Source organism: Melanostigma gelatinosum (genome assembly GCF_949748355.1).
Source record: "Melanostigma gelatinosum genome assembly, chromosome: 22".
NCBI lineage: Eukaryota > Metazoa > Chordata > Actinopteri > Perciformes > Zoarcidae > Melanostigma > Melanostigma gelatinosum.
The window spans coordinates 4,718,148-4,744,092 of record NC_136655.1 but is presented as its reverse complement, the minus strand read 5'-3'; the positions used below and the strand labels follow the sequence as shown (position 1 = coordinate 4,744,092).

The 25,945-nt window shown below is 46.6% G+C and overlaps 1 protein-coding gene across 14 annotated transcripts in view; it reads right to left on the bottom strand.

Annotated features, from left to right (window-relative positions):
- magi2a (membrane associated guanylate kinase, WW and PDZ domain containing 2a) overlaps positions 1–25,945 on the bottom strand; it is a 158,731-nt gene that overhangs the window by 24,244 nt on the left and 108,542 nt on the right. For 10 of the 14 annotated variants that reach the window (XR_013773012.1, XR_013773013.1, XM_079294518.1 and 7 more), the window contains exons 7-11: positions 22,571–22,628; positions 21,305–21,426; positions 20,142–20,459; positions 19,137–19,319; positions 14,984–15,667 (exon numbers count right to left, since the gene is read on the bottom strand). Coding sequence is in view for 12 of the 14 variants with exons in the window: in XM_079294518.1 (XP_079150644.1) it covers positions 14,984–15,667; positions 19,137–19,319; positions 20,142–20,459; positions 21,305–21,426; positions 22,571–22,628 (1,365 nt within the window). In the remaining 2 variants the exon portion in view is untranslated. The remainder of the gene's footprint in view (positions 1–14,983; positions 15,668–19,136; positions 19,320–20,141; positions 20,460–21,304; positions 21,427–22,570; positions 22,629–25,945) is intronic. The other 4 variants (XM_079294529.1, XM_079294519.1, XM_079294523.1 and 1 more) reach the window with 1 other exon arrangement.

Below are 25,945 nucleotides of genomic sequence, written 5' to 3'. Positions count from 1 at the left end.
ATGCAACTCAACCGTCAACCGTCACATGGAGATGTGGGCGTGTTACGCTAAGAGCAAATTAAATTAATGAGCGGTGGGAACAGCAAATACAGTACAAATAAGGACTCGTGTCATCCAGTCTTAATTTACTAACATCCACAGCTGCTTTAAAGTGATCCATTCTTTATTTTTCCCCCATGTGCACCTTTAAAAAACTTCCATCTATTTCAACCAAAGTTTCGTCATCTATCAGCTCCCAGAAGAGCTGGTTTTCTGTTCTCATTGTTACCAGAAGAGGGATTTGTGGATCCATCATAAATCTGTCAGGGGCCTCGGCTGTGACAATGAAAAGGCAGCGGGATTTGAGAACGCTTTCACGTAAGTAGGTTCAGGACGACTGTACCTCACAATAAAGTGGTTTGGGTTTAGAATACAGCGCAGCGAGGTAAAGGGCACACGTTCTCTCTTGACTTTCCCATTCATCTTGCTTTGACCTTTAATAAGGTGCGCCACATTTGTGCTGTTTACAACATTGCTCAAGCACACAACACCCAGGCATCTATCTCGGATGGTGAAAGAAAACAATCAGCAGCAAGCTGACATCAGTATGTGACACGCGCTCGCACACAAATTAAGTCATGAAACATCCAGCACCGGTCCGACACTCAAATCCACAGGAACATGGAAAAAATGAGGCGCACACTCCATCGTCCCGATTCAATTTCTCTCCTTCCCGTCTTTCAAGTGCTGCCACGGCCTCCCTTCTGGGATGCTACGAGCATATGCAAATGTGCGGGATCGAATTATGGGGTGACTGCTCGAATTATCCGCCAGCCTTCCCAGTGTTGGCCTGGCGAGGCTCCAATCGCACAGTAAAAAAAAACAAAAAACATTCATCTCACTGAGCCGCGAGTGCAATGGTGACAACATGAAAATCAACAAAAGCGACACAAAGAAATTCAGCAGTGTTTGTCAGACTGTCAGCTTCTCTCAGTGAAGGTAATCCAAACAGGATATATATTTATTTAACAGCTGAAACTCAAAGGATGTCATGAAAAGCATGACAACAGCGAGGGACAGAGAGGATTTTTGCTTTTCTTCCCAAAGAAGGTCAATCAATGAAAAAGGCTTTCTGTCCAAAGTGCCTACGTCAGAATATCTTAGTCCGTGCGAAGGGCACTGCGGGCGAAAAGGAGGCAACGACAGAGCAGTCCACAGAGTAGCTGACCGAACCTGAGCTGACAAAAAGGAGCGGCGCTACCAGGCATCACTGACCGAGATGATCCTCAGGGTAGAGTCGCTGTTAACTCAGGCGTACCGGACATTTCGTTGGACGTGGGCGTCAGAGTGCCCCACGGCTGATCGTCGAGAAGGGGGCGAGAGACTACAAGAGAGAGTGAGAGAGAAAGAGAGAGAGATGGGAGCTGTCCGTGGTGCTGAAAGCCCTTAGCCTCACTGCCAAGCAGACTTGTCAGGTGGGCTGCAGAGAGCCTCTGTACACGAACCCTGTGGTGTCAAACTTGCACTTAGCTTCTACGCTAACAGGTGTCACGTCCGCCTGTAAGTGTCACCCCTTTTGTGATGCATGCAGGACCAGGAGGGGCAGAATCGCTTGCTTATTCAAGCCGGGTACAGAGAGGGCGAGAGTCCAAAAATGAATGTGATTGTGTACCCCCCCCCCCCCCCCCCCAACCTCAGCCCTGGCAGGTAACGATGACCGGGATTGGTTGAGGTCGTGCCTCGTGTTTCAATTTCTGCCCCGAAAAACTCCAATTAAAGAGTTCTGAACCGAGAGCCTTTCTGCTTCGATGATGCCAAAAGAAAATTGCACACACAGCCAACCATCTGACACGCATAAGACCACATTTCTTCACCCACACAAAAAAACGCAGATCTCTTTAATTTCAATGAATGAGACTATGATAACAGTAGAACAGTGCTTGAATCTTTCAGCCCTTTATGGACGCGTGAGGGAGGCTGGCAGCTTCACAGCAGAAAACCGATTCTATCCACTTCTATTCAGACGCCCGTCCAATGTTTGTCTGATGTTCTCGAAAAACCAGCCTCGTTGAAGCTGTGTGCAAAACAAATCATTTGCAGGATACACGGTTGAATACGCATGATCTTGAAGCTCAAAACAGCACTATTTATTTCACCGCGCTCATGCAACGCCAGGAAATCACTCTGTGTCCATTAAAACTCAAATAGGAGCGCTTGATTTGTTTAGGAGGCAACCAAGGTTGGCGTTTCTACACCTCCCACACACGGGGAGGAAATGCGGAGCCTAACTTCTGCTTCTGTGATCTCATTTCGATTTGCAATAAGGCTAAACACCATCAGCTTTGTTTAACTCTTTCTATTTCTGCCGTGATCTAATCTCAGCATCTCGTCCATCATGCGCAAGGCTCGGCTGTCTTCTCGCGGCCGACCGGTTGCGATATCGATCCCTGGCGGGCGGCCCCTCCGGGTTTGGTAGGGACAGAGCTGTAAGTGTGAACATGGCCGACAGTCTGTGGTCTACTGGCAGATGTAAGAAATTTGAGCAAAACAGGGGTGATTAGTAGATATAATAGTGTTTAATAATTCATAATTAAGGTTCATAATTAGTCATAATCATAAGGGTTTTGGGGATGCATAATTAAGATAAACATAAAGTGTTGTAGGATTATAGAAGGGAGTAAGTCATAACTGACAGGATTTGAATGTGTTTATTGCAGGTAGAGCGAGATGCAGAGACAGGCGTTTACTGAGGTGTCAGCGTAGGTAGCCAATAAAAATTGAGATAGATGAAAGGGGAGGAGTCGCGAATGAATATAAGGGAGGGATATAGTCAAGCGTTTTTCTCTTCTGTTACGTAGCTGTCCTGGGGAAGACGTGTTCTCCTGGGACGGGGAAGAGTTTTTTCCAAAGGGGGGTTAACTGTTTAATATTTCAAAGATTAATGTACACCATTGCATAACTGTAATTGTAACAGCAGGATTAAAATCCTTTCTGACGGTAAACCAGTTTCGGTAACGCTTTTAGCGCCGTGTTTCTGAAGAGCTATCAGACCACGTGTGCTGGTCTGCTACACGCACCTCGAGAGGAGTTTTTCCTCCACAAATTTGGCGAGCTAGCCAGGAGAGCATCTTGCGGGACGAGACGCGCATGCGGGACGGCATCGGTCACCTACATCTCCAAGGCGCCAATACAAGGTAAGAACAGCACCTAACGAAGTCTGTCTAGGTAGTTTTAGGACAATTTATTTGGAGATGTGGCCGACCGGTGTTTGCCCTGCTAACGTGCCTTTGTTCTGTGAGGAAGGTGTGAAAAAAAAAGGCGCGTGTGTGAGCAGGCCGTTTTGAGCTGAGCTAGTTGCAGTCTGCAGTGAGAGTATATTTGTATAATGCATTAAAGGGACATGTCCAGTGTATACAGAGGATCCTAAGAATAAAGAAATTAAAGGCAGACAGCGCTGTAATTAAATCATCACATTGGTATCAAGCAGTTGTTTGACTAAAGCAGACTAACTTTGTACAGCTTTGAGACCCTCCGGCTTCGGGGTGCAATTTTGGGCTTTTGTTGACAACTAGTTCAAAAGCAGGTATGTAACTTGGCAGACTGAAATATTGTGACATTCCGGCTTTGGCTTGCAACCCTTTGCGGGTCTCGTGCATGAATTTTCGGGTCTTGAAACGTACGCTGTGTAGGGAAGCTAGGCTAGCGGGAGTTAGCTTCTGAGGCTGCGGTTCCTGGAAGTCACTCTTGCTGGCTTTGGCCGTGTATAAATAGTGGATCGTGTGATGGATTCAGAAGACGTAGAATAATGGGCTTTTGGTGGTGCTAGACAGACTGAGAAGAGTGGTGTGACACTGGCAGTGTATAACTCGTGATCAGACGTAACGATGAACTCAGGTCTGGAGGAGCTATCAGCCTGTTAACCGGAGGATTTAAGGTAATAAAACCGGACAATAAGTCCAATAATACGTGTGACTAGTCTGTGTTTTAGCAGCGTGGAAATACGTTTAAACTGATGAATAAATAAGTCCAATAATACGTGTGACTAGTCTGTGTTTTAGCAGCGTGGAAATACGTTTAAAATGATGAATAGCATTGCATGATCTGTGGCAGCTGTAAGAGGAGCTAACGTTGGCTACGACGTAGCTCCGGGCTTATTGTACTGTGTATGAAAAATAAAAGTGCTTGTAAAGAAAATAACTGCTGGAGTGTGAGAGGAGACAGAAGGCGTATGAGTGAAAATAAAGTGTGGGATTTTGGTGAAACTTGTGTGTGCGTATGCTCTATTAGAAGCTCCGTTTTTGCTGTTAGCATTTCCGTTAGCATATTCCGTTAGCATTTCCGTAGTATATTTGCTGGCAAAGGCTGAATGTAAACAGGAAGGTAGATAAACCGTAGAAGAAGAAAACGCCAGAAAGCAACTCCACCAACTAGTGGCCAGGAGGAGTAACTGCTAGCTAATGATAATAATAATAATAAACCTAGTGTTTTGAATCTGTCATTACATTAGTACTAAAACAGGCTGACATCTGGTGGCTTAGAGAGACAATCACAGCATAGTTTTATGCCACCCAGTGGCTTCCTAGATAAATTACACAAAACAGTCTTAGAGATTCATTGTCCATGACCTTTGAGCTTACATCCTGACTTTAGTTGTAATTAAGCATTATAACTTTAGTTGTTGACTTTGGTTTTAATTCAGCATTTTATCAAAGATTAATGGTTTCAGTTGTGCTCCTTCAATTCTTGAACTTAATAGTGATTCAGTAGTAAATGTGATTTATTATTGTGCTGTGTGGTGTTGCTGAGGTGTCAATGATTGCAGTGTGGATTGTAATTGTAGTTTGACTTACATTGGCTTTGCTGTTTGAATGTTTTGAATACAGTTATTGAATTTGGATTTTGATATTGATAATTTTTTAATTGCTTTTTGTAATTGATTAGTTTTTAGTTAATTTTAATTCTGATTTTGAACTATTTGAATTTTGATATTGATGATTTTTATTGCTTTTAGTAATTATTAACTTTTAATTTCATTTTAATTTCGATTTTAAACCATTTAAATTTGATTTGGAATCGTGATCTTAATTGATTTTTTATTGCTATTAGTAATTGATTAATTGTTAATTTTTAATTTCATTTTAATTTCGATTTTGCATTTGATTTGGAATCTTAATCTTAATTGATTTCTTTTATTGATTAATTATTGATTTTTTAATTTAAGCGTAATTTTGATTTTAAACCTTTTGAATTCGAATTAGGATCTGATTTTGATTCTGATTTAGGTGTTGCATTTGTTTAAGAGTTCTAGCTTCAATTTTGGATTCGAGATTCCTTCACATATCCAGTATTGACTAATTTTGGTACATTTACTATTTTACATCGTTCCTAAGAATCAATTTTGACACGGACGGCGCAAACATATTTGAGAGATCGTTGACCTCTCTTACACTACAGACGTATGCTAACATTTACTGCTGAACTTTTGGCAGTTTTGTGTTTGTTTTAGTCAAGGTGCGTGGTTGAGTGGGTCCAGATCTGGGAAGTGAAGCAGTGGATCCCAGTTTTGGAGTCAACGGCCACACGCCATACAGCACAGAGGGTGAGTTGATTTTGATTCATGTGATGACAAGCATGCACATTTAATACACACATTTGAATACTCCTAGGCTGCATAATGTTTACATTAAAGAAGCAGAGTAAGGAAGTAGGAGCACTGGTAAGAAGACTAAAATGTGAAGTAACAGAAGTGGAACGCATCAGAAAAGATTTGCAACAGCAGATAGAGGAAAGACGAGCAGAAAGTAAAGAAGACGAGGAGATAAGGAGAATGCAGCGGCGACTGCTGAAACTGCAAGTAGCAGAGGTCGGCAGAGAAATCAGCAGAAAACATCTGGCCAAGAAACAGATGGCCGTAGCCAAGGCTCAGGCCTCACAACAGCCCCAATATCCAGCTGCACCCCCGACCTCATACCAACCAAATCCAGCAGTACCAGCCCACACAGTGGTGTACTACCAACCTCCACCACAGTATAGAGGCAGAGGACGTGCACGAGCGTCCAACAGAGGGAGAGGTAACTACAGAGGAGAGTATGAAAGACCTGTAGGTAGAGGGAAGTGCTACGTATGTGGGAGAGAAGGTCATTGGGTGAGAGATTGCCCACATAAAAGAAGAGGAAGACAGCCCAATGCACCACCACAACATGCTCCGTTCCCACCACAACATCAGCAGTACCTACGACCAGGTCCAGCTGGACCTCCTCCCATGAGACATCAACAGATGCCCATGCTGTCACCAGGACCATGGGGAGGTTCAGTGTATAGCCAAGATACATAGATGGTTGCCATGTGATCCCTTACAGCAGAGATATCGAGGTGAAGGGGGGATATGGTAAGGTGTCAAACATTTATGGTAAGGTGTCAAACATTTTTTGTAGATCCACATTTAGAATAGTTTTCAGTAAAGGTGCTACTCACAATTTTTGAGATTTAATGACGTCATGATAAACCACAACTAGACTTGCTAACTCTAGAAATTGAGAAATATACGGGAGCTCTAACTAACATGAGCCGAGTGTTGTTTTCTCAGGTGACAAACGCAGAAGCAGCAGCTGACGAAAGGAAGCAGGCTGACGTGTCACCAGGCAGTCTGGTGTGGATAAGAGTCCACAAGCGCAAGTGGAGTGAACCAAGGTGGACCGGTCCATGGGAGGTAGTATTGGCAACCTCACATGCAGTAAAGGTGAAAGGTAAAACTGGAGCTACTTGGCACCACCTCACTCACTGTGCAGCAGCGAAGGTAACGAGTGAGACACTCGCAGAGACAGGATTGAACATCAGACAGGCAAAATTTGAAGTTAAAGACACCACAAAAGAGGGTTTAGACAGTACTGACAATGACGTTTCCCCCACAGTTTAAGCGAGGCCTTCCATTGGGAGACTCTAGCTTCAGTAGGTTATGGAAGTCTGTAATTACTTTCGTCCTGATTTCAGCAGTTTCCCTCTTAGTATGGGGAATTAACCACAGACAGGAACCAGAACACATGCATGACTACATCAGGGTTCGAAATTTAGCCTCAGTAACTAATCAAACCGATCTCAGACCACGTAGAGAGGCTTCTCTGACGACACTCACCTATGAAAATGTAACTCTCACTCTTACGTTCAAAGAAGGTACAACATCAACGGTCCAGTTCGACTTCTGTGAAGTAGTTTCCTGTCCCAGGTATGAACACACCTACGGGTGGATGTCCAAGACCTTGTGCATCATAACTGACGAGTGTGGGCCCGCCACAAATAAGTATGGTAAGCTGTTATCGTATCATAACTGTGATTGTGAAGATTGGGGATGGGCAACGATGAACACAGGTGGCGAGGGTTTAGGAAAAGACCCCAACCCAGGTCTTAAAGACCGACTAAAGATGTTAAATGCCCCAGCTTCTTATCACATGTGTAGAAAAGGGGTGGGTAGGTGTAATCCTTTAAGACTTACCTTAACAGACCCAAAATTGACTGACGGAGGACTTTACGTAGTACAGGGAAAGGCAACTACTGATAGTCCTGCTCCACAAGGGCTTATTAGGATTATTGTTAAGCCTGCCAAAAAGATCATGGATGACCAGGTTCGACATACGACTGATGCAGAGAATGAGGTACCGGGGGTGGAAACTGGAATGGCAGATGGGAATTTATGGCTCCGGTGGGTACAATATACGGCTTCAAGTCAGAGAAGTACAGATTGTATTGTGTGTTCAGGACCTAAACCCCTAGCAACACCAGTTCCTTCAAGGTTTAGACCCCTGAGCCCTGAATTTAGTTGTATTTTAACTCTGTTTACTGATGACACTTTGCCCCTCCATCACACTTGTCAGGGGCTGCACTGGGATTACCCACCTGTAGAATATAATACCCCACCTCTGTTCAAGGTTTCAGAGGGTCCATTTGATTGTATAGTCTCAGATACAGCTATGGGGCCCAATGTAGGTAGTATTATTGAAGCAAATTGTAGCAACAGTCACAATGCTAGCGACTATCTATATAACAGTGTGTTAAGACAGACAACACCCAGAGCTGATTTATGGTGGTGGTGTGGAGGAAGAACCATATATCCAATCCTGCCTAAAGATTGGACAGGTAGATGTGCATTGGTGCAACTTATATTACCATTCTATATCTTGCCTGTCAATGATGTAACATATAGAGAACTCATCTCTCCACACCCACATGCTAACAGAAGATCCAAAAGAGATGCTGGTAGGCCGAAGGGAGCCTTCGATGACCAAGTATACATAGATGGCATAGGAGTGCCAAGGGGGGTGCCGGATGAATTCAAAGCCAGAAATCAGATAGCTGCCGGTTTTGAATCTGCATTTTTCTGGTGGGTAACGATTAATAAAAATGTCGATTGGATCAACTACATTTACTATAACCAACAGCGTTTTGTAAACTTCACCAGAGATGCCATATCAGGACTGCATGCACAGCTGGCGAAGACTAGTTTAATGACCTTGCAGAACAGAATGGCATTAGATATGATATTAGCAGAGAAAGGTGGCGTTTGTCAGATGTTTGGGACTGCTTGCTGTACTTTCATTCCAAATAACACAGCTCCTGATGGATCGGTGACCAGGGCTCTGGAGGGACTGACAGCACTCAGCCAAGAGCTAGCGGAGAACTCTAGTGCCACTGATCCATTCACCGACTGGTTGGAGAGTATGTTTGGCAAGTGGAAACATACATTTTTGTCAATCGTAATTACTCTGTGTGTTGTCATCGTAGGCCTCCTAGTCGTCTGTGGATGTGGGTTCCCTTGCATCCGTGGACTTCTACAGGGGTTTATTGCTTCAACGATGAGCCAGACACCAGTCCAGGGCAACCAGTTATGTGTCGAGGATGAGGGAGAATTGGAGCTTCTGATGGCCACTGTCTAGATGAGGCCACCAGCGGTGCCATAGCGGAGCTTCACAAGCGGTTCCTGACCATCCTCTCGGAGATCCTGAAGGACCTGATAAAGGCCCAGATGGACTTCTAACACATCCGGTGAGATATTGGAAATTTGGGAAATAAACTGATTGTTCTGGATGAGTAATTTGAGATTTTATTTTTGTTTAATGGGTTATAATGGGATTTTAGGGTGTAAAGATTAAGAAATGTAATTTTGACAGGTGTAAAAGAACAGTCAAGGCTTCTCAGTATGTGTTCTCTAGCCTACAGGCTGTATCCTGATCCTGCCAGCCCCAAGACATGGAAGGCAGTGATTTTCAACGCAGTCGATCTTTTCTTTTCCTTTTTTACGGATTCTATCTTTCCCTTTTTACGGATTAAATTTTTCCCTTTTTTGTCTTTCTTTTTACGGACTCAATTTTGAAAAGGACTGAACAGAAATACTTGAAATGATATCTGTATGCATGAATTGTTTGCCTCTGTTTAGATAGATAGGGAGTCTCTCCCTGGATTGAGTAGGGGGGAGGTCTCCAGGGACATTTGAGTAACTAACGATATTTGTGTAACTAACAACATTTGAGTAACTAACGATATTTGTGTAACTAACAACATTTGAGTAACTAACAATATTTGAGTAACTGACTACATTCGAGTAACTAACTCACAGTGAACTGTGGGTTAGGGGGGAATTGTAAGAAATTTGAGCAAAACAGGGGTGATTAGTAGATATAATAGTGTTTAATAATTCATAATTAAGGTTCATAATTAGTCATAATCATAAGGGTTTTGGGGATGCATAATTAAGATAAACATAAAGTGTTGTAGGATTATAGAAGGGAGTAAGTCATAACTGACAGGATTTGAATGTGTTTATTGCAGGTAGAGCGAGATGTGTAGACAGGCGTTTACTGAGGTGTCAGCGTAGGTAGCCAATAAAAATTGAGATAGATGAAAGGGGAGGAGTCGCGAATGAATATAAGGGAGGGATATAGTCAAGCGTTTTTCTCTTCTGTTACGTAGCTGTCCTGGGGAAGACGTGTTCTCCTGGGACGGGGAAGAGTTTTTTCCAAAGGGGGGTTAACTGTTTAATATTTCAAAGATTAATGTACACCATTGCATAACTGTAATTGTAACAGCAGGATTAAAATCCTTTCTGACGGTAAACCAGTTTCGGTAACGTTTTTAGCGCCGTGTTTCTGAAGAGCTATCAGACCACGTGTGCTGGTCTGCTACACGCACCTCGAGAGGAGTTTTTCCTCCACACAGAGAGCCTCCGGTCATCCGTGTGCACACGACCAATCTCAGGTGAAGGGTCGGACCAGGCAGCTGATTCATGATGTACGATTTACCCACGATCGTACGAGAAAGGGGGAGTTTACATAAGAGCGCGGGGGCTTGTGTGCAGAAGGCTGCTTTGGGAGGTGTGCGAAGAAGACGAGGAAAAGAGTGTGCCTTGGCTTGTCTTGTGTAGGTGTGCGTACGACCTGTGTGAATCAAACCATGTGGCTCGGCGGTTGTGTGAGTGTGTGTGGGGGGGGGGAGAACGGCGCCCGTTAGAGGAAAGCTAAATGGACGAGGGTACATGGGAACGAGCTGAAAGTCTCAGCAGCTAATTACAGCCCTGTGTGTCTGCTGGTGTGGCAACGAGGACACATCCTGTTAATGGTCTAGATAGCCACTAATGAGGCTGTCTGCCATGCGCACACACACACACACACACACACACACACACACACACACACACACACACACACACACACACACACACACACACACACACACACACACACACACACACACACACACACACACACACACACACACACACACGATAATTACTGGTGATGAGAGACAGCGTGCACATTTGTTGGGCAAAAACGGCTCAGGAGTCAAACTCTAATTCAAGGGATGACTTAATATCTCAACTGTTTTATGAACGGGAGCTTTTCAAGGTGATGGGGCTTAATGGACTGGATGGTTTGATCATAAAAGGCTCAATGTTTGGACAGCAGAGATGCCCCGGTCACGTGGCTGCAGCAGACACACCGACTGCCGACTGTTGATGAGACAAACCGGCCGATAGCGATCGTTTCTTTGTTGTTTTGGTTTTGTTATATCAGCTGGTACACGAGGAAGAACTGGTTTCACCACCGTCCCGGAAAACAATTTCAACGTCAACACTCAAAAATTCAAAATGTTGTTCTTTAACTTTGTTACTGTCATGTGTAGTGGTAAAGAAACTCAAATTCAAACGATGAGAAGATGTTTGTGTTTTTAGAATCCCCTTCTCTAACATCTATCTATTGCTGTGAAAACACTGAATTTGACAACGTTGCATCAGCACTTCTGAGTCTGAGCGCTTGGGCATTTTAAGTACTTCCCTAACTGCTCCCAGCCACAGCTTCTCGGATGTAATTAGAGTGCTGAAATAATAATCCATTTGTCGACTGATTCACAAGTAAAAAGAAATGTAAGAGACCGAGGTTGTAAAGAGCAGCCACTCTTCTGTTTCTTTTGTTGGTGATGATTCTACCTGTGTCTCAGAACGACCGCGGCGATGATGAATTGATACTAAAGACATCATGTGCTCTATGCATTGCAATAATAACCCGCTGCTGCTCTTTTTGGGCTGTGTGCTGTGTCCATGACAACACAAAGCTTTGCTGAACAGAAGCAGCAGCACGCTGGCTCTGTTTTTAATTCTCACTCTCGTTGTACCACCGTCACAACGTTTCTCTGCTCCTTTCTCACCTCTCCTTCCTTTCTGTGTCTTTGTTCGTGGACAGACAGAAAAGCTGAACCAAAGACAGGAGGTGTGGGGGAGAGACACCTGTAATCATTGATGAAGCTCAACCTGTGAACCTTCCTCGCCTCCCCGGCCATTTATGATCTCTAATGCTGGACATGGAGTGTGTCGTCTTAGCAACTGCATCCTAAAAAACCCATTAGAGTTGTTTGTGGGAGTTGTGAGGGCGTAAAATGCTGCCAATCCCTCCTCTACTTTGCTGTGTGTGTGTGTGTTCTCCCTGAGACCACATGCTAGGAGGTGGCAGCTCTGTCCGCAGCACAAAGAGCTCGTCAAATACATTCCCTCATGCAGAAATATGCACATTCGCACACTTCTACACTCACCGTGCTCGTTCGAGCCTCCGCTTCAGATTGAGTTTACGGTGAACTGGGCAGTCTCTGGAGTGTGCCGGAGACGAGAGCGCGACGGATATCAGTCGGTGGCCTCTCTCTGCACTACGCTGGCGAGCGTGCACGAGCACTTAGCGGCCGGTTCAATTAGATTGCGTGGCCAGCGTCCAGTGGTCTGAAGGAAGGGGCCGAATGGTGGCGTGTTCAGAGCTGGAACATCATTCCAGCGGCATGGTGACAGTTTTATTACGACGGGTAATAGCTTGGCTAAACGCTCGAAGCTCGCCTGTCTGAGGAAGTTGGGTGGGAAAAGAAAATCAGCTGCTACTCAAACCTTGCAGTGGCTGCTGGGAGTCTGACACAGTTCCCACTTTAATATACAGTATTGAATGCTGACGTTTCTGAACTTGTGGAAACCCACAATGCAACGTGAACGCTGGGAGAGGACTGGTTAGGTTTAGGCAATAAAACTCCGTGGTTAAGGTTCGAAAACTGTACTTTTAAAGCGCTTTTCTAATCTTTTCGACCACTCAAAGCGCTTTCACACTACTCGTCATCATTCACCCATTCACACACTGATGTGTCAGACTGTCCACATTCATACACCGTAGGCACAGCTACGGGAGCCATTGTGGGGTTAAGTGTCTCGCTCAAGGACCGACGTACGACTCGCGGAGCCGGGCTCGGTCGAACCGCCTCTGATGGAAGGACGACCCTGCTCTCAGGTACAAAACACACGGTAGAAAGCACTTTAGAGGAGAGACAACGAAAGAGGAACAAGTCAACAAAGCTAACATCACAAGACTTTAAGAAAAAATAACAAATCATTCGCTTTGCCACATCAAAAATAAAAAAAACAACCTTTGTCCCACTTTTCTTGTTTATCTCCATCATAAATAAAATGACCAAGACTTTATTGTGACCGTTTTTCCTCCCAGGAGGGTCTGAAGTCTTACTGTGTTTCCTGAAATCCCCAAAATACTCTCAAGACATCTACGATGACTAAAACTCCACCCAAGTGGGATGTTTGGCTCCTTTCCTTCGCCGTAGTCCTTTCTGCACACGTGAGTGCCATACGAGTCTCGCTGCCGTGAGAGCAGACCGGGTGGCACGGACGGCTTTTCCACCTCTCGCACCCGCAGCTTGTCAAGTCACAGCAAATCAGCACAAACAGATGCGACACTGCGCCGGGCCTTGTTGTTGTGCAGTGGAGCCAAGCCACATCCAGATCCGCAATAATGAGATGAAATATAGCATGTCAATAAGGCTGCTTTTTACACGGGAGCGCTCGTTTCGACCGTCCCGAAGCTCTGCAGCGAGTGATGAACCCGGACAGATGGCGGCAGCGCTTCTCCGTCAGCTTCGTGCGCAGATGGGATACTGTGTGTTTTTATGTTTGAGTGTGAAGAGTGTGACGACAGACTGGAGATTGACTGGAGATTGAGTGTGTTTATATGTCGCCGGATGTCATTTCAGAGGTGCTGGCTGAAATATATTTATTCCCCCCCCTTTTTGGGATAAGAAAACCATCCCTGCTCCCTGCTCACTGGCAGAGACACGGGCAGCCTAATAAAGAAATGAATAGCAATGAATCTATTCAGAGAGCGCCGCTGACCTTTGTGGGTGAGTCTCAGTGGTGTCTGTGGCACCAGGCAGTTGGCATTACGATCGGTATGTGACATTACGCAACACAAAGAGGCAGAATACAGAAAATTACAAAGTGGTTTCGCACAAAAGCAAGAGCAGCGTTGGTTTCCCCCAAATCCAGTTGGCTCGGCTTCCGGCTCGCACTGCGAATGAGCGCGAGTGCTAAAGTTCATGCGTCGTCACTGAGAGGACGCCAAGAAGAACCGGGGAAAACTCAAAGAGCGGAATCATTCGACGATTCTCAACAACAGGGTGTCAGAGACAGATCTGCTCGGTTGATTAAGAGCTGCCGTTGCCATTTCTAGATTTAATTAAAATCAGGCGGTTTAATCTTCAACGTCGGAGCTTTTGGCTGTGTCATCGCTGGCAGACGGACAAGCTCAACAATTCAATACGTGTGCACGTCAATGGAACGATGTACACGAAGACGCGACGGTGAAGCTTTCTTCTTTTTCTTTCAGTGTCAAAGGCGTCGCCATTAGACGTACGCTGTCTAATGCACACGGCCGTTTCTGCACAGAAAAACAGTCGGCTACCTGTCGATTCTGCAAATCACAACCCTGTGTGTGACTCAACACAGAGTGCAGCGCATAATTATGATAGTCAGAGGGCCACACGTTCTGAAAAACAAGGTAGAAAGCACTTCAGAGCCATTTGCAGTTTAACAGCATTTTACTGTGAAAAACTGTGCTACTTTGGGCAGGCCTTCATTTTGGGGTTTTTATTCATGGCTCACAAAAAAAAGGGTAAAATTTGCCATACATTTAAAAGTGACTTTGAAAACAACTCAATGCTGCAAAAGGCATGCACCTCAATGAAAGGGTATTTGTTGACCACTCTGGGTTATGGGTCAGTGAGCAGAGAGGCATCTACTGAAGTAAAGTGAAGGACCGGCTTTCTCCCGACATGACAAATGGGAAGGGCACTCGAAAAGAGCTGTGCATCAGCCAGCCATTGTTGAGCACTGCAGGACTGCATGATAGGTTTCTGCAGCCTTTGGAATAGACCTCACACACACACACACACACACACACACACACACACACACACACACACACACACACACACACACACACACACACACACACACACACACACACACACACACACACACACACACACACACACACTTGGCTCCAACAGTAAAAGATGACGTAGATGAATAGGCGGACAGATATGAAAATAGAAAGGCAAATATGGAGAAGACCCGGAGAGATTGGAGGGCTCTCGTTGAGCCAACAATCCTCCCACCGTCCCTACCTGCAGCCATCGATCTTACCTGCTCCACCCCTCTGAACCACCAGGATGGTCTCTGCTCCCACGGCACACTCCTTGAGGAGCTCCACCACCTGGGTGTGCACGAATCCCTGCACGTGTTGCTTGTTAATCTCCACAATCAGGTCGCCCTCGCACAGGCCCGGGCAGCCCTGAGGCTCCAGCACCTGTTTGACCCGCTGGCCCGTCGCGCTGTCCGCGATGGTGAAGCCGAAACCTTCCCCCCCCTTCACCATGGTCAGGGTCAGCAGTTCCCCCTGGGTGGCCCCCGACGACGCCATGGAGACGCTGTCGGGAGGCGTGGTGCCGGTGGTGGGAGGAAGCGAGCCGTCCAGGTGGGTGTCACCCGGGTGAGGGGTGAGCAGCTGCTGCTGGGCGTTCACCTGGTCCTGGCCGGGGTCTGTGACGAAGCGGGCCGTGCGGGAGAGATAGTCCAGGTAGTTGTCGTAGCCCGTCCGGCCGTTCACCATGATGGGCCGCTGCTCCATGATGCCCAGCGGGGAGAGGATAGTGGTGGTGGTGTTGTTGCCGGTGTTGCCGGCTTCCTCCGGGTCGTAGGGCAAAGGGTAGCCACGGCACAACACCAGGGTGACGCTTTGGCCGATTGGCACCGACTGGAAGAGTTTGACCACGTCGGCGTGGGTGGTGCCCAGGACGCACACGTCGTTGATGTAGACAATGACGTCACCTGGACACATGGAAAGTCAGGTGTAAAGGCCGGAACACTGAAACTCATACAGAAGCTACAGAAACCGCAACTTCCTGTGAGTGTTTGAGAAGCACCAATATGCCACGAGACAGGGATGCCAACTGTGTAATATCATGCATAAAAATAAGTTGTGATTTATGAAACGTATATCTTTGTCATGGCTGGTTTACTCATTCAAGCTAACATGAGGCGATGCAGAATCGTCAGGAACATTGATTTATGCACAAATTTGCTTTTTTCTTGAGTTATAGATCAGGCTTAGTGCGAATTGGATCGCGTTGGTTTTTCATTTCTAAAAAGTGGCTCACCAGAAATAAAGTTTGGGAAACAGCTGTTGGAGGAGGACATCATGGCTAGGGGAGATATGATGATGTATAATACGCCCACTTCAGGAGAGCAGCAGTTGCACAAATGCCAACAAATGAATTGCTGTTATTAAATTAGAACATGCAGAATAAACTCCCGGTCTGAAAGACTAAAAGAAACTGAAAGAGCGAAGGACTGAGGCTGTCTGCAGCTATTCTAGTACTCAATCACCACCGTCTCTCCTTTGATTTCACTCTCAGCTACAAACAATCTCTCCAGATAAACATCACCACGCACAATGTCTTCTCTCGCGTTCAAGTGTAGAATGCTGCTGATGACAAGCGGCTGAAATGTTTGCCTTTTATGGGGCCAAGTGCTTTGATTTGTTCCCCGCAATATACTGCACCGTAGATAAAACCCAGCTGACAATTAACTGCTCCCACACTAAAGCGCTCCACAGGCTTATCTTTGTCTCAACCCGATTACCAAATATCGTGTTTTGTGCGGCGCTGTGCCGGCGCCATGCAGGTTTTTTAAAACACTGGGCCAGTGGGAACACAAGGCACGATCAACTTTAAAAGTCTGACAAACAGCATTACCCTTGGTTGATTATAAAAACAATTATTTCCTAATTGCAGGTATAATTGCCGTGCTCTTTAGAGAGCGGCTGGCTGCAGAGAGAGTAGGGGAAAAACGAAGACCTTTCATCATTAATAGGGAAGGCGTGCGCTTCAGTGATTGACCCTCACCTTGTTAACCACTAGCTCCGTGCTGTCCACTTCCCTTCGAGCGTGAGCAGGAGGCTACATCAGGAGTAAAGCAACATGGCAACTCACTGGGGTTTCTTGGATTGACTGTTGAAGTGGAGGCGAGCTGCTGACCCCCCTCTGAGAGACAACAGCAGGTTAAGACGTCGCCGAAATGTTCCCTCATTGTAAACCGTGTTGCCGACAAACGCTTTCCAAGTTGAGCCGCTCTGCCGGTATCGACGGAGCGAGCTCCCGCCTCGAGGCAACGTGACGTGAGGGAATTTTTAATTAATCCGGATAAACACGGACGACGTTGGCCTTGAGCACTCGCGTCACAATCAATCGTTTGAGCACACTGGCAGAAAACAAATGCTGGTGCCGTGACCTCGAAGCGCCTTCACTGAGCACATAGATCTCATTCTTTATGACCGGGGGGGATGCAGCAGCAGACAGGTTTGGCTTTATGTGCCAATGTTTAGTGACATCTGCCTCTGAAACTTCTGTCACCCCCCCAGGACAATGGAGGTGAACTGAGTTGTATTGGAAAGGACACTGCGTCTCCAGAGAGCTGTTGACTTTTTTAACTCAATGCAGTGAGCGCCACGGGTTAAATTAATCTCAATCTCAAACAAAAACTCCATATATATATATATATATTATAATCCCTCTTGGAGGTCCCTTGTATCCTCTAAATCACACTGACCTTAACCGTAAACACCTCACTCACTGGGAACAAGGCCCACGTTGCTACTTCATCTTTCAATGTCCCATCCTAGAATATTCCTTCTGACACATTCATCTCCGGCTACCGCTCAATAACGTAACGAGAGGCCTCTGTGGCCTGTGTGTGTGTGTGTGTGTGTCAGGTTAAATGAGGTCCAAAGTGTGCAGGCGTGTGCAGACGTGATTAGAATAACTAGTGCAGCGCTCGTTTAAAACGGGCCTTTTCTGAGCAGCTCGGCCCTCCGGTGTCACTGCTTGCTGCTTTCTGGAGAGCCGCTCAACAGCTTCACCCTCGACACCGACGCTTCCTCAGCAATACGCCCGCCAAGTGTTCAGTCGATGGGATTAACGGTTGTCGAGAAAACTACGAATACATGTGTCCCCTGGACCTCCGGTCCCTCTTCCTTTATCCGAGTGACGGAGAGCGAGCTGAACCCAGCATCCCGTTCGGCGGTTGTAACAGCTAGTGGAGGACCGCTCTCGACTCTCTGCAGTGTGAACACAACACACTACTGCTAATTACATCCCGCAGATCTGGAGAGCTCACACTCGACCTCGGGTCCTCGGCAATATACGCCCGCCAATTGTGAGGTTGATTGGATGAACGGTTGTCGAGAATATTCAAAGGACAGAGAACATTTCAGTTGGATGATGAGAAGATGAAGATAAATGGAAATGTCTGCTGAAGCAACATGCACAGGGCTGTAACAAGAGATATTTGCTTTACATGTTTCCTTATAATACTGGGACAACTATCTCAACACTGCAAATTAAAAAACAGTGATGTTACAGTGAACATCACAGTCACCACCTCACAAAACACGGAATATCTCGCCTGGACTAAATCATAAGTCATAAATCCGACAATCTAAAAAAACTTCTACAATAAGAGAACATGACCCCCCCCCCCCGGTGGTGTAATCACGTGGTGGAGACAGCCAGGAGGGGTGATGGAAAAAGAAAGTGGGGAAAGAGGGGAATTCTACAAGAAAGAGAGAGGAGGGGATGAGAAGACTGACCCTGACAATGTTTTATAAGCATCATTGTCAGGACAAGCTTTATGACTCATCAAGGGACCTTGTTCTGGACCGCTGCACTGACACATTTATACAGAAACAGACTTTAATGACTCAATATTCTGCAAAAAGTCACAACTGAAATCTATTCGAATTCAAAAGCGCTTTGGAGAAGAACACTAGCGCCACTACAGAGCAAGATCCCAGAGCAGGTTACTTTACGTGATACACGACCACCATAAGCTCCGTGTTGACTCCAGAGTATACGGATAGAAACATCACAGCACGCTGACAAACCTGCTAGTTCCATTCCCTTGACCTTACAGCTGCTCCGTCCCATCTCATAAACTTGCTCGTTATACATATTTTAACACCTGTGCTATCTAGATGTATGACGTATGATCACATACAGCCGTGTTTCAGGAGGAATGTCGTCGTATTAAATTAGCGAGGATAGGTGTCTTTTGTGCCCGTCAGGTTCTTGTTTATTGAGCTGCATGCGAAGGTCGTTCATTGACTGTGTGTGCTCTCATGTGGCCCTGTGTTTGGTATTTTACGCTGCCAGGTATCACAGGAGTTCATGGTTGAATGAAAGAAGAGAAATGTGTATTTGTTGGTTCGCGTGAGAGGTTTCCGGCCACGCCTGAGGCTTACCTGTGGCCATCTTTCCGTCAGCTGCGGCAGGCCCATCGGGGATAACGCTCTTGACCTGGAGGAATTCGTCCGGCTCGTCTCCTCCGATTATAGTGAAGCCAAAGCCCATGTTGCTCTTTTGGAGTGATGTGGACAGGAAACTGCCTTTCAGCTGAGTGGGGTCCCGCGTGAACAGCGGCTTCTCTGTAAAGGACACATAAGCAAACAAATGAACCGAATACAAACGGCTACCGCGGTGAATGTTTTATAGCAACGGCTGAAAGGGCCTCAAAGCTGGTGCGGGGCAGTGCTCACAGGGTGGGCGGCATGGGGAAAGCTTATCCGGTAAGACATGGGTGTAGCCACAGGAGAAACTGGCAGGGTACGATCTTAGCTGCGAACTTGGACAGAGGTGGGTCGGCGGTGCTGAAAGATGCAGGTGCGGCTACCGTGCAAATGTACAAATGCAACATCCCTCCTGGTAGACATACTGAACTTATATCCGTTCCTCTCTTCCCATGCTGGGACATAGCGGGCAGAAAGGGTGCAGGTCTTCAGTCCCGTCACCAAAGGCCAACCAAGGGAGCAGCAGCATGCCGTCAATCAGGGAACAGCTCCAAGAGAAGATGGTTGAGAGGGTTAGGGAGGAACTGGGGAGGGGTGGAGGGGGTCTGGAGGGAGGGGCGGCGTGTGTAGGAATGAGAGGATCTCAGCCAACAAGCTTAGTCGCACTCAACCAAAGTCTCCCATCTTTTCACCTCGGAGGGAGACGAGGCTGGTGCGCTAGTTTACGTCCCTTTGTTTGCCGTCACTGGTCCAGACATCGACTGAGTGATTACACTCTCTGCCTGCTCACGCCGGGCGATTGGACGTGTCATGGTAAGCAATCGTCACTCAAATCCTCAAACTGCCTCAAGCGAAAAAGCTTGCTTTGCGAGCTAGCATGCTTTACAGCAAGTCAAACGAGCGCAGGCAGCCATGAGAACGACAGTCAGCCTCCCGTTGCTTCTCTCTCGGCCTACTTACTGACAAAGTGCCACAGGGAGAAGGGGCTACAGAGGTGCTGCTCTAGCACCACAGCGCAGGCGGAGGTGGGAAGTGGCCGACACTGCGGGTGGTGGTGTTGTTGGTGTTGTTGGTGGTGGGGGCACATATTCATCCGCCGAGTCAGGACACGGCGGAGCGGGGAGGCGTCGGCGGAGGACGACGTGTCACACGCGGCGGCCCGGCGGCCCAGGGTTGGCGAGCGGGAGAGGTCGCCGAGGCTGTGGCAGCGTTCGGGCACCGCGCCGACCTGAACTCGGGCGGATCTGGGGAGGGTGGAACAGGGGCTGGCGTCCTCCACTGGCAGCCGGAAGTTTGGAGTGAAAAAAAGAGGAGGAGGGAGGAGGTCGGGAGAGGGAAGACAGAGAGCCTCACTGGAATGTACACAAAGTGTAACCACGGAGACAGGCTCTCGAGCGGCGGACTACTACGTTTCTATGGAAACAAACCTCCACTTCACGAGTCCAGACAGTTTTTAGTCTTTCTAGCAGCGCATCCCACTGCTGTGGCTGCTGGAGACTGAGCACTGGAATCAGGTAGCAACAAACCAGCCGTTAAACAAAAGAATGAGTCACGTTTAAAGCCACATGCTCACTGTTCGTATGACAAAGTGTGATCATCAGTCCCAATAGGATGCTGCCGGTCCTCCGACTGTTTGACTGACGCTTAACAATGAACTCATTGTTGCATCTTGCTGTCAATCAAACCCAAAAATAGCCTTGTTCCTAACGAGCAACACGGGTGCATCAGAGAAGAATCCCGTATTGTTTCACATTGTGGTGTACAGATTCTGGTGTACAGATCAAAATGTTTAAGTTTGCTTATATATATTTAAGTTATTTAGCTTGATTCAGGTTAATTACAATAAAAACTGATTTCAGTGAAGTTAGTTTTCAAATTTGTAATAAATATGTGTTTCTCTTCATTTTTAAATAGACGTTATAATACATTTGAAAATGTGCCATACATCAACATATGAAGCTAATAAGAAACTTTCTGGGGCTGTAAAAAGACGACTGAAACTTAGAAAGGTAATGAAATGACGAAGCTGTATTGACTTTGATATATCCTCTACAAACATACAGACAGAGCATGACTATATTCTCTCATAATGGGAAGTGAATGGGGTTCATCCGTGGTCTTACCTCTGTAGATGGTGGGAAGGGGCAGTGAGGACAGACCCTGGCTTTGCATCTGCTGCTGCTGCTGGACTCTCCTTTTAGCCTCCAGGACTGGGTTCTCAAACTGGGTCCTTCTATTTATATGGCTGTGATGATAAAAAAACAAAAAATACCAGAAGAGATTTCAGATTTCCCTCCCTTCCTCTGCTGCTGCGTTTATCTTACACCCCCCCCCCCCTCTGAGCAGAGATCAGATCTAAACCTCTGGGCACGACAGCAGCTATTGCTGTGATGATTAATTAAACGCTCGGTCCCACAGATTATGTAACAGAGCTGCAGAATGGCCTTGCTGAGTGAAAAAAGATGAAGAAAAAAAAAGAACAAACGACCGACTCTGGGCTTTTCCTCCCGTCTTACGAGCAGAATTACGTGAATCACTATGAATTATGTGAATTATGTGAATCAGAGACAGTAAAAGACCCACACATGGGACAGTGACTTCCTCAAACGTCCCACGTCGTTCTGAATTTAGTCTGCAACTTGGAAGATACCGTCAACGACTACAAATAATGTAATTTGCCGGTGTGAAATAATTAGATACGTTTCCTCACTCTCTGAGGCTGCATCGTGCTCTCACACTCACACTCACACACACACACACACACACACACACACACACACTCTTTATCTTTTCATGAACACCCCAGTATCACGGTGCTAATTACAAAACAGCTTGACGATATTTTTTTTTTTTTACATGGTTACATAATTTCAAGGTCTGGCAACTTCTTCTATGATATTTACATGACGGCAAAGCGAGACAAGAAGAAGATCTCGAGAGGGGAGTGCACATAAGCACACAAGGCAGTAAGTAGTCAAGTGTCATTTCTTTGGCAAAGTCGAGCCAAATGACTCCCCCTGCATGTCTAAAAATAGAGCAGGGAGAGCATCCAGCCAAAAGAAATCCCCCCCCCCCCCCCCCCCAGAACAGGGAGGGGGGGGGGGGGAGTAGCACACGCTACTGCAGCAGTGGCTGTGAAGATGGTGAACAGACGTGCAGATGCTTTTAAAGAAAGAGACACACTGATCTCTGCTCATGAGCTAAGCTACAGATGCAGACCCCCCCCCCCAAACAAACATCCAGCGTCAGAAGGCAGATAGAGGGAGCAGCCGCTTCCTCTGGCTGCAGAGCCAGACTGCTGCGATATGAATATGATTAACACAGCTCCACCGGGCCACGTTGAAAAATCAAAAGCAAGCCGTTGCATATTAAAGATGGAGCCGACTCACTCAACATAGTAGCTGCCGTAAATGGGGTCATCGATTTTCTCCCAGCCGTATGGAAGCTCTGTGAAAAGAAAAGAAGAAGAAGAGCACCAGTGAGACGACAACAACGAAGGGGCTTGTTTATTCAATGAACTTGCAGAATATTGATCTTACATGAAAACATCTTTGTGGCACAATTAGTTTACAGCTTCGTTTTACTGCCGGTAATTACCGGGGGTTCTGATGGCGCGATAACGTGTTAACTGGAGGCCCGTTATTCACGCCTGTGCATATTCTGAAATCTTATCTTTCATAAAAAAAAAGGGATGGCAACAAGACACGAGATAAAAAACCTTCAGATACATGTGTTTTCTAAGCAGCTCGTCACATCGATTGATTTAAAAGAGGCTCGTCGCTCTTTTAAAGCTGCATCAGATGAATTCCTCTCCAAGAGAAAAGTTGCAAAATAACACCAGATATTGATAGATCTAGTGGCGGAATTCAAATCGGTGAAATATTTATGCCCTGCATGTTTTCTGTGATGTAAATGTTGGGTTTTGATGTGAGAACGTTGCCGAGATGAACAGCTTTAAACTAGAACATGCTGGTACACATCTCTATCGCTGATTAACAGTTAAATAGCACACGGCAGTCAGTTATTGTCAGATGACAGACGGATCAAAGAGCAGAAATGCTGTGAGAAGAATTTGAACGACACATATCAAAGTATGAATGTCAACGCTTCAACTTTGGATTCATCGTTTTCAAAAAAGGCAACAGTGAGGATTCATAGTGACTTATGGTGTACTGCTGCTGTCTGCTGTCTAACAGTTTAGCCTGTTAGCATGCTAACATTTGCTAAGTTCCAGTGAACACAACGTGCTCATGAGGCTGAAGGGAATGACATTAGTTTTGAGCCAACTGATGGAGTGGAAAAGTGTAACGATCACGAAGGTTATTTTAATTTATTCTCCAGGGACCTCAAACATCTGTGGCAGATTTCACAACAATCTACACAATAGTTGTCGATTTCACTCAGAACCACAAATGTCAACTTGTTAGTGACGACAGAGGAAAAGTCAGGGGATCACTGAGGTTCATCCTCTGGGAACCAGGAGCCTCTGAACAGAATGTCATGGCAATCCATTCAACAGTTTGTTGAGATATTGAGAGTCCGGACCGATGAATCGACGTCGTCATCAATAAAACAAGTCGCTAGCGTGGCTAAAAAGCTTTGACTTGGCGTTTCCAGAGTGGCCTGCAACTTTTCCAAGAAACTGTATGAAGTCAAGGTCTGCTCTCTCAGCCTCTTTCAGCGTGTGCACTGTACTGCTGAACACGCTGCCTTTGTTCTCAGTGATCAAAGCTGAACTTCCTCAAGCCGCTCACAGTCGTCAGTCGCACCGGACAGGATTTTCAAAGCTGCCCTCTCCTCTTTCCTTCGCCCACAGCTCCCTGAACAAACACGTCTAGAAGGAAGTCCCCCTGTTTGCTTTCCAGGATAAGAGCAATTTGCATTCAAAGCATATTCCCAAACGCTGATGTTGTAGCATAATAGTGTGTTCATTCGAAAACCAAGATGGGGACACAGCTCCTGCTGGTAATGCATCTAGGCTGAATCTAGCAGCAGCGCTCGGGGACAGCGTGTTCCAGTGCAGCCCAGCTGCGGAGCAGACCGGCTTTGATCAGTGACGATGTGAAGTTAATCAGGACGAGAGCGGAGATGACGGCAGAGAAAATGCTTCCTAATCAGACGGGGAAGCACCGGACGAGCTCAGCCTGTGAGAAACACACACAGACAGCCACACACCAAGGACCCGACATACGCCATGGCCATTGCATACGTTCCTCATTACTACCTGGCCCAGTTTAGACTCAAGAGATATGCACACTCCCATCCCTCCCACACATGGCAGAAATATCACAACAACGCTGGTGCATTGCTCGTGCACGTGCCATATGCTTCTCTGAAGCCCTTTCCCCATCCCCTCAAAACAAACGATTAAACTTTCAGTAGGACGGACTATTTTTTGCCTGCGCACTCACTAAAAGGCGCAAACACACACACACACACACGCGTGGGTGTGAGTGATATAACAGCGTGCTGCGAGCAGGTTGAGAGCCCACGGGAATACCTCCTGTGAACATTCCTCAGCCCCATCTCCACTCATTAAATATGAAAGAGTGTTTCATGTTCTCACCTTTACTGGGCGCCACACACACACACACACACACAACGCTACTTACTTTACACGAGCACACACTTACCCTCCCCATCATTTTGCACATGCACACACACACACACACACACACAAATGTGGGAGATCAAAGGGTTGTCGTGCATTTCAGCAGTCTTCCTGTGAAAAGCTTTTTCGATTAAAATGTCCACAAGAAGAGCAGCAGGAAGCCAGAGATGTCTCCGCTTTCAGGACTCTGCGTTGCTTATCTCAACACACTCTCAGGGCTTTGCTGCTGCAGCTTTACTTGGTCTGGTGTGTAGTAGCATGTGGTGGCTAATGTTAGCAGACATCACTGAGCCTGATCCCGAGCTGCTGTTGCTCTTTAGAATGAAATGCCACAAATGATCCTGTAGTTGTTACTCGTGGCCACAGTGGCCACTATTCCGCAGGCTGCCTTTCACGTGGTGTCATTGCGGCAGAGACTCGCATGAACACGTACACAGCACGACATGCTGTTACTTCCACTGAGCGGTGTGCCGATGAACGCTGCACTTGGGTGGATTGTCTCTTTGCTCCGCTGTCTCTTGTTTGGCTCCGCTGAGCGTCGTCTATAACCTCTCTGTCAGCAGCCTGCGATGGAGAGCTAACTCGGGACAAGGAGAGTGTGCGTGTGTGTGCGTGTGTGTGTGTGTGTGTGTGTGTGTGTGTGTGCCACAGAAAGCCAGCACTGCTTATCACCGCCATGCTGCATGCGTCCACGGAGGAAATGTCAAGCCGGTGTGAAATGTCCAGGTCGGAAAATGATGGAGCCCCGAAGCGAGCGGAATAATGTTTGCAATCTCAAGTCATGCCACAACATCCATCCTGCAGTCACAGGTGGAGGGCCACTTACTGCCAGCAGGAGGCATCCTGGCATCTTCCCCACATTCTGTCTCCCCCAGCGCCACTCAATGATATCTCTCCTCTTCACCTTGTTTCCCCTCCGTCTCCATCGCTACTTCTTCCTTCCTCAAGTATCCTCTCATCCCTCACGCCGTCTCACAGTCACTCGTGCATTTTTTGTTTTGTTTTTGGGGGCAAACCACACAGCCCGCAGACACTGCAGTGATTTACTCGTGTCCTGTTGCCTTTCGTTCTTTTCATCCATCCGAACCGAATCATTTTCAGTGATTCGAGCCTTTTGAGGTCACCAAAGAAAAATATTAAAGTCCTTTTTTTT